The 12,089-nt window shown below is 40.1% G+C and overlaps 1 protein-coding gene across 1 annotated transcript; it reads right to left on the bottom strand.

Annotated features, from left to right (window-relative positions):
* Positions 1–856: 856 nt before the first annotated feature.
* Positions 857–11,354, bottom strand: LOC104425353 (LRR receptor kinase SERK2). The gene is made up of 2 exons (XM_039304530.1): positions 11,020–11,354; positions 857–2,148 (listed from the first exon to the last, which is right to left on the bottom strand). Exons 1-2 carry the CDS (start codon positions 11,296–11,298, stop codon positions 1,027–1,029), a joined length of 1,401 nt encoding a protein of 466 aa, XP_039160464.1. The 5' UTR covers positions 11,299–11,354; the 3' UTR covers positions 857–1,026.
* Between the last annotated feature and the right edge of the window lie 735 nt (positions 11,355–12,089).

Genomic DNA, 12,089 nt, shown 5'->3' with positions numbered 1-12,089 from the left:
TATATATATATATTATAAAAATCGAAGTCATAATTATTTTTTCATTTTAATTTTCTTTTCTTTTTCTTTCTCCTTCCGATGGCTGGCGATCGGCCAAGCAAGCCTCAAGCTCACCGAATTTGAAGAGGTGGAGGCCTCACCGATGTCCGACAAGGCTCGAGCCTTGCCGATCTAGTGAGACTTGAACTCGCCGGTGTTGGGTGAGGGGCGAGCTCGAGCCTCGCCGATCTGGTGAGCCTCGAGCTCACCAGATTTGGAGAGGTGGAGGCCTTGTTGACATGTCTCGGCAAGAGGCAAGCTCGAGCCTCGTCGATCTAGTGAGCCTCAAGCTCGCTGGCGTTAGGCGAGCTCGAGCTCGCTGGATCTAGCGAGGCTCGAGCCTCGCCGATCTAACAAGCCTTGAGCTCGCTAGCGTCGGTGAGCCAAGTGAGCTCGAGGCTCACCTATGGCCGATCGCCAATTGTCGTCATGGTCAGTGGCCAGCCAAAGAAGAAGAAGAATAAAAAGAAAAGAGAAAAGAGAAAAAGGAAATTAAAAATTATATTCTTAAAAAATAAAAATAAAAATAATTAAAATTCTATTTTTTAAATAATTATTTTAAATTGTCCATTAAGTTTGTGTTGTATAAAACAATTCCATTTAAATATATATATATATATATATATATATATTATCTTTCTTAAGTTTAGTTAAATGGGTCGGTTATGGATCAAGTATAGGTCAAGTCGAGTATATGTCAAAAATTTTGCACTACAATAAATGAGTTATAAATGAATTAAATGGATCAATTTGGGTCATACCGTTTATGACCCGACCCAAACCGAGCCGACTCACCCGTTTAACAAGTCTAGTTCACTGTCATTGAAATGACTAATGATCTTTTAAATTCTCAATTAATGACAAAGATGACAACAACACATTGGGAAAAAAAAAAAAACAGAAAAACAGAAAACGCGTGTTTCTCAACTAGTGCATGACCATTGTAAAAATATGATGCTAAGGCTGCTCACTTGCCGGACAACGACATCATCTCGGTCCTGATAGCTCCACTGGATCAAGATGAGATGCTAAGTCAGTGAGGATGCTGCAAGATTGAGGCCTAGTTTGCCAGATATCAGCTACCATCTCCTCTTTTTCACTCTCCCATCTTTCATCTAAGCAGCTTCCGTTTAGAATCTGGACTACCTCCGACATTGTGGGTCGTTTTGTCGATGAATCTTGGAGGCACAAGAGAGCCAGTTTGACTAATTTCTTAGCCTCATACTCATCATAGTCTCCTCTCAAGCTCGGATCAATCAGACCTCCCAGCTCGTTATGTTCCAGAAGATATTTCACCCGCTTAAAACCATTCATTCCTTGATCCGACAAATGAACAAGAGGCTTCAAACCAGAGACAAGCTTGAGGAGCACCATACCAAATGCGAAGACATCATTCTTTGCCGAGACTTCCCCTCGCATCATATACTCTGGAGGCATATATCCGTATGTACCACATATTCGATAGGTACTGTATAACTCTGCTGATCTTTCCAGAGCCAAAAAGGGCCTCTCGTGGTTGTTTACTGCTTCGGTTTCAGCCATCTGGTGTTGTGCCCCAGTGCTTTTCGACTTCTGGATCTGCTGGTTCCAATCTTTGTGATTCATGAATTTTGCCAAGCCGAAGTCCCCAATTAGAGGTTCAAAGTTCTCATCCAACAAAATGTTCGAAAGCTTTATATCGCAGTGAATTATCTGAAGACTGCAACCCTCGTGAAGATACGAGAGCCCTCTCGCTACTCCCAAGGCAATGTGCATCCCGGTAGGCCAATCGAGAGTGGGCTGTAATGCGGTGCGCTCCTTTAACTGGGAAGCTACACTTCCCTTGACCGCCAATGGATATACCAGCAGGTACTCTACCGGTTCTGTTCTTGTCTTTCCTTTCTTGACAGGTTTTTGTGGTTCCGTTGAATCGCAAAAGCCTAGTATTTGGATCAGATTCCGGTGCCTGGCCATACTCCCAACCTCCACTTCAGCAGAGCCAGATGGTCGGAAACATCTCTTTATTGCCACCAGAGATCCATCAAGCAAAATTCCTCTGTAGACCGTACCAAACCCACCTCGGCCCAAAACATTCTCTTGGCTGAAATTGCCAGTTGCGACTTCCAGTTCCTGGTGTTGGAGAAATCTTTCCAGAATATTTTGAAGCTGACAAAACATTTCTATTAGTCTAAGTCGGATATCGATAGTTAAAGTCTCAAGACTTTATAGTCTCAAGACTTTGTAATCTCAAGACTCAAGACTCAAGACTCAAAATTATTCTCACTGACAGTCTTTCTAATCCAGTGTTGAAGGAAATCCAAAGCCGAGGTTTATGGTTGAGGATTTGATCCTATCCTCTGGAATAGATTCTTTGGTTGGATAATCATTTCGGATTCTTTAATTCTTATCTAAGATCGATTGAAGATCCGATGGTCGACGAAATAATCTTGGATTATTCTATTCTTGAAACCGAGATCCGATTGTATGGGCGAACAGATTGATGGGCTATCATCAGATTCCTTAAATAGCTCGGATGATCTTCTTGATTGATTCCGTCCAACGGGTAGATTGGAGGAATTCCTTTGGTAAGTGCCAACGGCTATGATGGCATGAAGGAGTATAAAAGGAAGACGTTCTAGTTGTTTTAAGTGTGTGATCGATAGAAAAATTCCAGTCGAAGATCCTTGATTGTTAGTTGAGACGAGCGAAATTGTATACAGAGAGTGTTTATACTTGGTGATGCCTTGAGTGAGTGTGGTAGATCATCTACACCTAGAAATCAAGGAAGATCAACACTGTAACAACTCTTTGATCATAGTGGAATCCAGCCAATCGGCTGTCAGTGCAGAAGAGTGGACGTAGGCTTGAATCAAGCCGAACCACTATAAACCGAGTGTTCAATTCTCTCTTTCCCTTACTCAGTCTTGCGATTGAATTTTTAACTGTTGGAAATTCTCTAATTGTTTAAATATCGTGCAAGCTTCGAGAAATTTTTTGTATACCTATTCACCCCCCCTCTAGGTACTCGTACTAGCTATTTCAATTGGTATCAGAGCCCGTGTTCTTACTTTGTTTGAAGTGTTTTACTTCAGAGTAAAAGATCTATGGCTAGTATGCTAGCACCGGGGCTGATGGAGGGGCAAAGCAATACCAGACCTCCCTACTTCGATGGAAAGGATTACAACATCTGGAAAACAAGATGAAAGCTTTCCTACGATCAAAGGATCCTCGGAATGGGACGTTGTGGAAAAGGAATCACTCCTGCTGCTGCATCAATCTCGAAAGAGGGAAAGAAACTGTTGAAACCAGCGGAATGTCTCAAGAAGAAATAAACAAGAGACAAGCACTCGATGCTAAAGCAATTTATTCTTTATATTGTGCTTTGTCACCAACTGAATATAACAGAATATCTTCTTGTGTTACAGCAAAAGAAGTCCAGGACAAAGTTACATATCACTTATGAAGGACAGATCGAGTGAAGGAGACCAGAATTAACATTCTTCTTGGTCAATATGAATCCTTCAAAATGAAACCAGGAGAATCTATAACCTGACATGTTTAGTCGTTTTACAGATATTGTCAATGGTCTTGAGAACCAAGGACAAAAAATTTCTGATCCCATGAAGGTGAACAAGCTTCTACGTGGACTCTCCAAGGATTGGAATCATATAAAGACTTCAATAAGAGAGACGCAAAGAATCATGCCATTATCTCAGAGATCTAACCGATTGGAACTCTTCAGTCTTACGAAGTGGAACGAATTAATGAAGACGAAGATCCAAGAGGTAAGAAATCTATTGCACTAAAATCAAATGATGATTCTGATGATGCAGATTCTGAAGATGATATGGATGATGAGGAGCTCGCCCTCATGATAAGAAGATTGAAAACTGAATAGAAAAGGCAGAAGGTTCATCCCAAAGAAACAAAGTTTTCGGAGACAGCAGACCAAGTCTCGTTGATGATGAGGAACCAAACAAAGATGTAGTTTGCTTTGAATGTAAAAAGAAGGACACATCGACCCAACTGTCCTCTTCTGAAAAAGAAAAGAGGAAAAGCTGAGAAATCTCGAAAAGCTCTTAAAGCCGAAACGGGAGCGATACGAGTGTGAAGAGAGTGATGAGGAATATGCCAACCTTGTGTCTAATGGCGCAATCGACTCGGACTGGATCGACTCGGACAGTGAATTTGAGGTAAGTGATTATAAAATCCCTGTCAAAGTCTCTAAATATATTGATGAGTTATGTTTTAGTCTTAAGACTTCTCTTAAAAAGATTTCCGAACTTAAAAGGAAAACTCAGGTTTTAAAACAAAAGGAAAACATTTTAGAAGAAAAGGTAAAAATTTAGACTTGAATGTTTCTACTCTTAAAGAGAGTGAAGACAATCTTTCAAAAGAAAATGCTTTCTTAAAAACTGATTTATCAAATATTTCAAAGAAATTTTCAATAGGGTCCGAAAAACTTGAAAAAGTCCTTTCAATCCAAAGACCTTACTTCAATAAGTCGGGTCTAGGTATGACAGCTGAAACAATCCCTTTGATTGATTTTCCGAAAGTAAAAGAAAGAATTAAGAAAAGACCATCGAGAGAGGCTTATAAAAATCATTTCAAAAGAGTTTTTGTAAAGCCTGTAGGTCGAAATGCTTTAAGGTGTTCTAAGTATACAATCGGGATCATTTTGAAAAAGAGTGTCCTATGGTTTGGAAGCCTTAAGAGAGTATGGCCTAATAATGCTCATCCTACTAACACCAAAGGACCCAAGAAAATTTGGGTACCAAAGAAAGCTTGAGACTCTTTTTGAATGCGGAGTCTCGTCAAAAGAAGGTAAAGTGGTATCTTGACAGCGGATGCTCAAGACACATGACAGGAGACTCAAAATGTTTCATAAAGCTTATTAAAGTAAATGGTGGAAAAGTTTCATTCGGAGGAAATAGCAAAGGAAGTATTGTGGGATTCGGAACTGCGAAAATTGGAAATCTCACAATAAGCAATGTCTCTCTAGTGGAAGGACTCAACTACAATCTACTCAGCATTAGCCAATTGTGTGATACTGGTTACAAGATCTTCTTTCAAGAAGGCATATGTTCTGGAATTAGCAAAGATTCGACTCGAGTCTTTCATGGGTCGAAGGCATGGAAACATCTACCTCCTTGATGTAAAGCCAAATGAAGAACAATGCTTAACCTCAATTCTAGATGAAGCAATTCTATGGCACAGAAAACTTGGCCATATCAACAAGAAGCAATTAGCCAAAATCTCTTCAAAGCAGCTTGTTCGAGGTCTACCTAAACTGCCATACCAAAAGTCTGACTTATGCACTCCATGCATTCTGGGAAAGCAGTTGCTTCATATGGATCTCTTCGGACCAACAAGAACCCAGAGCATTGGAGATCAGATGAAGGCATCTTCCTTGGATATTCTACATCAAGCAAAGCCTACAGAGTCTACAACAAAAAAAGCCGGTCTGTGGAAGAATCAATGAATGTCAAATTCCAAGACTCGAGTGCAAGATGAATCCAGCCGGACTCGATACGAAGAGACCGAATCCGCTCTAGATCTTCAAATGTCTACATCTCAAGAAGCATCTCAGATTCGGAAGTCCATCATCAAGACGCTCATGGAGAATCAAATAAAGAAAGAGATCATCAACCGGTAACTGGAAGCACAAACCAGTCATCCCAAAGATCTTATTATTGGCGAACTTAATGAAGGAATCCGCACCAGATCAAAAAGGCATGAAGAATCTAGTGCTGTGGCTCTCATCTCTGAAATTGAACCAAAAAGCATAGAAGAAGCTTTATCTGATGAAAGCTGGATCGAAGCTATGCAAGAAGAGCTCAGACAGTTCAACATCAATGATGTTTGGGAATTGACATCTAAACCAAAAGGTAAAATCGTTATTGGAACCAAATGGGTATTCGGGAACAAAATGAACGAAAAGGGAAAAGTAAAGACGAAACAAAGCAAGACTCGTGGCCAAAGGGTATACGCAAGAAGAAGGAATAGACTATGACGAGACTTACGCGCCCGTTGCAAGGTTAGAAGCTATTCGTCTATTACTTGCGTTTGCTTGTTACAAAAATTTCAGGTTATTCCAAATGGACGTCAAAAGTGCTTTCCTAAATGGATTTATCTATGAGGAAGTTTATGTGGAACAACCGCCTGGATTTGAAGACCCAAAGAAGCCAGACTCAGTCTTCGGACTGAAAAAGGCTCTGTATGGTCTAAAGCAAGCACCTCGAGCTTGGTACGACGGAGACTAAGTAAGTTTTTATTACAAAATGGTTTTGTCAAAGGTAAAGTAGATACTACTTTGTTTATCAAAAAGGAAAACAAAAACTTTTTACTTGTTCAAATATATGTTGATGACATTATTTTTGGATCCTCTAATGAAAGTCTTTGCAAGAAATTTTCTAAGTCTATGCGGGATGAATTTGAAATGAGTATGATGGGAGAGTTAACATTCTTTCTTGGACTCCAAGTGAAACAAATGAAGGAAGGAACTTTCATCCATCAAGAAAAATATGCGAATGATCTTGTCAAAAGGTTTGGATTGGAAAAGTGCAAAAAGATCGACATACCAATGTCATGTTCTCAGAAGATAGACAAGGATGAAGAAGGGAAGAAAGTAGATCAAAAGTGTACGGGAGCATGATCGGTTCACTTCTTTATCTTATGCTTCTAGACCTGATATTTTGTTTAGTGTTTGTATTTGTGCTAGGTTTCAATCGGATCCTAGAGAATCACATCTCATTGCCGTGAAACGAATTATCAAATACGTTGCTTCATCTTCAAGCATCGGTCTTTGGTATCCAAAGAAGGGAGACTTTAATCTTCTAGGATACTCATATGCAGATCTGGCCGGTTGTAGAGTCGATAGAAAGAGCACTTCTGGAACTTGTCAACTGCTTGGAAACAGAACGGTGTCTTGGTTTTCGAGGAAGCAAAGCACGTAGCTCTTTCAACGACGTAAGCGAGTATGTAGCTCTTGGAAGCTGCTGTTCGCAAATTCTATGGATAAAACAACAGCTACAAGACTTTGGCATTGAAGACTCATGCACAGAAATCAGATGTGACAACACCAGCGCTATCAATCTCACCAAAAATCCAATCCTTCATTCAAGAGCAAAGCATATTGAGATTCGTCATCACTTCATTAGAGATCATATTCAAAATGGAGAAATCTCGATTCAATTTGTTGATTCAAAAGTCAACTAGCGGACATATTCACAAAGCCTTTGGAGAAGAATCGGTTCGACTTTATCCGCTCGAGACTCAACATTTTGAAGCTTGAAGAAGTTAAAGTCTAGAGACTCACCAAGCGTAAGACTCGATCTCTTAGACTCTAAATCCCGAGACTCAATCATCCATGGCTAAAGACGTAAGTTGTATTTCATCTAAAAGGTACTAATTGTCATTTAGTTATATTAACTCGAAAAGGTACGATCTTTTATTTAATAATTTTGGCAGTTATTGATTTTGAAAAGAAGTGATCGTTCACTTTCCTTGCACCGATTGAACTTTCTTTTTTTCAAAACTGAGTTATATATATACAGTTTTTTTTTCCTTTCCCCAATCTTCAAAACCCTAAAAGGCACTCTCCTCTCGATACTGTTTTTACTCTTTGTTCATCGTCGAGAAAGTGGTCATTTTTCTTGGGAAAGCAAGTAAAGGAATCCTCCAATAGACAAAGAAAGATGTCGTCTTCGAGGAAATCATCAAGAATCGCAAACAGGGGACCACAAAGAATGAAGAAGGGACCGACTCATTTCGATCTCACTGAGGAAGAAGACTTACCAAGTCAGCGACAAAGTCCGATTCGCTCTCCTCCACGTCATTCAGCATCTCCTGCCCCACAAAGTGCAAGTCATAACTGAAGAAGAGATAATCGAGGATGCCGACCCGGTAAGAGTTCAAAAGCCCTCCTTTTGTATAATCTTTATCGTGCATTGAAAAGCACAGGTACTCCATTGAACTATATAGATGACTTCCTTAAGGACAAAAATTATGGGAATGAGTATCTTTTGAAGAAAATGGAGGAATGGGGAATTGCCCCGAAAGGAAAAGCGGAGGAAGCACTTGCGAACATTCCAAGTGATCCTCGTATGCCAGGACAAAATCGATTGACGGGAACGATGATGACAAAATGTTCCTTGAATTTAAACCTAGAATGGGTGTGGCAGCAAAGGTGAAAGGAAATCGGATGGATTTGTTTAAATCCAAGGATCAGGAAAAAGTGTATTTCAGTCTGTTGAAAAGAGGGTAATCAACCCTAGAAGTGTCGATTTTGACTTCCTGGATTCCATCAACTTGAACCTAAGAGAGAAGTTGAATTTGCTTCAACTTAAGACTTTCTCGCTCCGACTCTACTGAGACGGGTATGATCATCGACCGCTTATTTCTATTCAAATCTTAGCTTTTTGGATGCGAATAGAATTTCATTCGATGTTCGAGACAAAGTCTATGTGGTAGATGTGAATATGTTGACGGACATAGTTGGAGTTGAACGGGGACGCTATCTCCCAATCAAAGTCTCACCTGCTCGAACTACTCTGGATCTTCTCAAAGATAGGGATGTAGATAATAAAATTATCTATTCCAGGATGAATGCCATCAACATTGTGCTTCACAAGATTGTGATCAATTGTCTCAGACCTAAGTCTACTTCAAAGACTTCTGTGTCTCTTTCTGAAGCAAAATTGATGTATGCGATCAACTCAGGACGGAAGTTTTCTCTCCCGCACACTATTCTTTTCCATATGTACGGCAAAGCGGTGTCAAAGACAAAGAACAATTGCCTTATCCTGGTCTCGTGACCAAGATCTTCGACATCGAATATTGAACGCCACATACTTTTTGTGTTCGAACGTGTGATAAGATGGTGGTAGGGTTGAAAATGTTAATGAAGATGCTACGCAAGAACTCTCTAAGGCAATGGAGAAATTCAAAGTGAAATCTCCAAATACGCTTCAAAAAGGAAAGGAAAGAAGGCCATTGGTGCTTCATCGAAAAGAGGAAAAGAACTTTTATCTGGAGGATGAGGATGAGGATGAAGATGATGAAGATCCCACTATTCCAGCACTGACAAGAACAAGACGTTCTGTGTCTTATCCGACAGAACTTCAGCAGAGCAGAGAAGAAGAAGAACAGAGAGAGAAGGAGAAAGAAGTTGAGGAAGAAGGAGAAGAAGAAAAAGAACAGTCTGCTGATAAATGGAGAGAAGGAAATCAAGAGCATGATCATCACTCTTCCCCTTTCGATGTCCTAGAGACAGGGGGAGTTAGCGAGCAAGAGAGGTCTCCACCTCATGCTGCTGAAGATCTAAGACAATCTCCAGAAGACCCAGAAGAAGTTCAGGTCTCTCAATTGCCTGAAGAAGGTGATACGTCGATTCCAAATCTGCCAGACCGTACAGAAGCACCATCGTCTGCATACACACCATCTGAGAAAGCCAATGCCAGTACATAGACGGATGATTCTGCAGATCTTCGTAGTATCATGAATATTCTTCTGGAAATGCGTAACCAGATATATATTCTAGACTGTGAAATCCAAGCTTTGAAGCATGCTGGACAAGCATCTTCAGTCTCTCTGGAAGATAAATTCAAAGACCTAGCTCTGCAACTTCAAGCCAATGCCAAGAGAGGAGGTAGCTCATCTGCGAGAAGACCTGAAGAAGCTCGAAGGAGTAGTCCAGTCCATTGGGGATTTCCAGATCGTGCGCATTCCCAGCAGACATGACTCCTTTCTCACCCTCTTTTTAATGATGACAAAAGGGGAGAACCAATTTGAACAAACATTATTTTAAAACTTTATTTGACTTTTGTGTTTATGTTTATTTTTAGTATGACTTGAGAACTTGAACTTGAGTGTTAGACTGAATTGGCTGTGGATTTTGATGCTTGACTAGTTGCATTTATATCAAGTATTGTTACATGGTATTACTCATGAAAGACTAACCAATTTGCTGTGGATGCAGAGTCTGGTTGTTTATTAATCTTTATGAGTTAGCCATATTGCTTGAGAAATGTTTTTGCAGGTCAAAGTTGTTCAAATCTTCAAGAAAGTTTTGTCACCATCAAAAGGGGAGATTGTTGGAGAAATCTTTCCAGAATATTTTGAAGTGACAAAACATTTCTATCAGTCTAAGTCTGGATATCGATAGTTAAAGTCTCAAGACTTTATAGTCTCAAGACTTTGTAATCTCAAGACTCAAGACTCAAGACTCAAAATTATTCTCGCGATGTCTTTCTAATCCGGTGTTGAAGGAAATCCAAAGCCGAGGTTTATGGTTGAGGATTTGATCCTATCCTCTGGAATAGATTCTTTGGTTGGATAATCATTTGGATTCTTTAATTCTTATCTAAGATCGATTGAAGATCCGATGGTCGACGAAATAATCTTGGATTATTCTATTCTTGGAAACCGAGATCCCGATTGTATGGGCGAACGAGATTGATGGGCTATCATCGAATTCCTTAAATAGCTCGGATGATCTTCTTGATTGATTCCGTCCAACGGGTAGATTGGAGGAATTCCTTTGGTAAGTGCCAACGGCTATGATGGCATGAAGGAGTATAAAAGGAAGACGTTCTAGTTGTTTTAAGTGTGTGATCGATAGAAAAATTCCAGTCCGAAGATCCTTGATTGTTAGTTGAGGCGAGCGAAATTGTATACAGAGAGTGTTTATACTTGGTGATGCCTTGAGTGAGTGTGGTAGATCATCTACACCTAGAAATCAAGGAAGATCAACACCTGTAACAACTCTTTGATCATAGTGGAATCCAGCCAATCGGCTGTCGGTCGAAAGAGTGGACGTAGGCTTGAATCAAGCCGAACCACTATAAACCGACTGTTCAATTCTCTCTTTCCCTTACTCGTCTTGCGATTGAATTTTTAACTGTTGCAAATTCTCTAATTGTTTAAATATCGTGCAAGCTTCGAGAAATTTTTTGTATACCTATTCACCCCCCCTCTAGGTACTCGTACTAGCTATTTCACCTGGTACGTAAATTTTCGAAGCTGCACCTGGGGCTGAAGTAATTGGAGCTTCGAGTCGTCGGATGATGTCTTCGGCCTCCAGCAAGAAACCTCGACAGCAGGAACAGTGAACCCGAGAGAAATGCCTTCAGCGGCTCTGCCCGTGACAGCCATGGCTCGGGTGAAGCTCTTGCCAAGTGGAAGGCAAACGGTGGATGACGGAGGAGGAGTAGGCGGAGGAAACAGAGTGGAAACATCGACATCCTCGGTGAGATCGATGGTGTAAAATTTGAAAACCATCTTTCTGATGCAATCAGTATTGCTGGTATGTGTCTGTATGGTTCACGCTCTGAAGGGGTGGAAGATTTGATTTAAATGGAGCCTATGGCCCGGGTTTCACGTCAACTGGGTTGTTTCTCGGTAACATCCTGGAAGGTACCTGCTGCTGAACTTATTAGCCCCGGAAGCATCCCTGAAATTTTCTTTTCTCCGTGTTGTAACAAAGTCAAAACCAAATCCTGTTGCAACTTAACATGCAACAGTGAGGGGTGCTAGACGACGACGCTTACGCTTCGTCTGGTCCTTCTAATAGGGAGACCCGGCGCCGGGTCAAAATCATTTCCTAAATCGATTTATCTAGAAAATACGCATACCAACTCAAGATTGATTATTAGCGTTGATAATCGTGAAAAAATCAGTAGTGATTTTTCGATGCGTGGATGGATTTTCAATTAGAATGAGTGATTTCTTTTTAGATGAAAAAAATTCATGACAAAATTAAGGTTGGACTTAAAGTTTGAGATTTTTGTAGGAAATTAGATTGTGGGACTATATACGTCTTTAAAAAATATGATCATCTTAACTTGTATATAGTTTTTTTTTTTTTGAAGGATTCCATTCGTAGCAATCAAATAAGAAGAACTACAAACTCCATTGTGCGAATACTTTTTCTCATGATATATAGAATAAAACTTGGAAAATCATACATTCTTGATCAATAAACATTTTTTTGACAAAATTAGATAATTCTTTTTTTAATAAAAAAAATTGACTGCCCAATGGGGTTTGGTTTTGTATAAGCATTAAGAATT

The sequence above is a fragment of the Eucalyptus grandis genome, chromosome 11 (genome assembly GCF_016545825.1).
Source record: "Eucalyptus grandis isolate ANBG69807.140 chromosome 11, ASM1654582v1, whole genome shotgun sequence".
NCBI classification, from domain to species: domain Eukaryota; kingdom Viridiplantae; phylum Streptophyta; class Magnoliopsida; order Myrtales; family Myrtaceae; genus Eucalyptus; species Eucalyptus grandis.
Note: the sequence above shows the minus strand (reverse complement) of the source record. Positions and strands in the feature narration are given on the sequence as shown.

What these genes read in the sequence shown, in the direction of transcription:
- LOC104425353 (XM_039304530.1), bottom strand. Translation starts at nt 11,298, where the DNA reads ATGGTTTTCAAATTTTACACCATCGATCTCACCGAGGATGTCGATGTT. An exon ending in TTCGAAAATTTACGTACCAG is followed by an intron (nt 2,149 to 11,019) that starts GTGAAATAGCTA and finishes CTCCAACACCAG; the next exon opens with GAACTGGAAGTCGCAACTGG.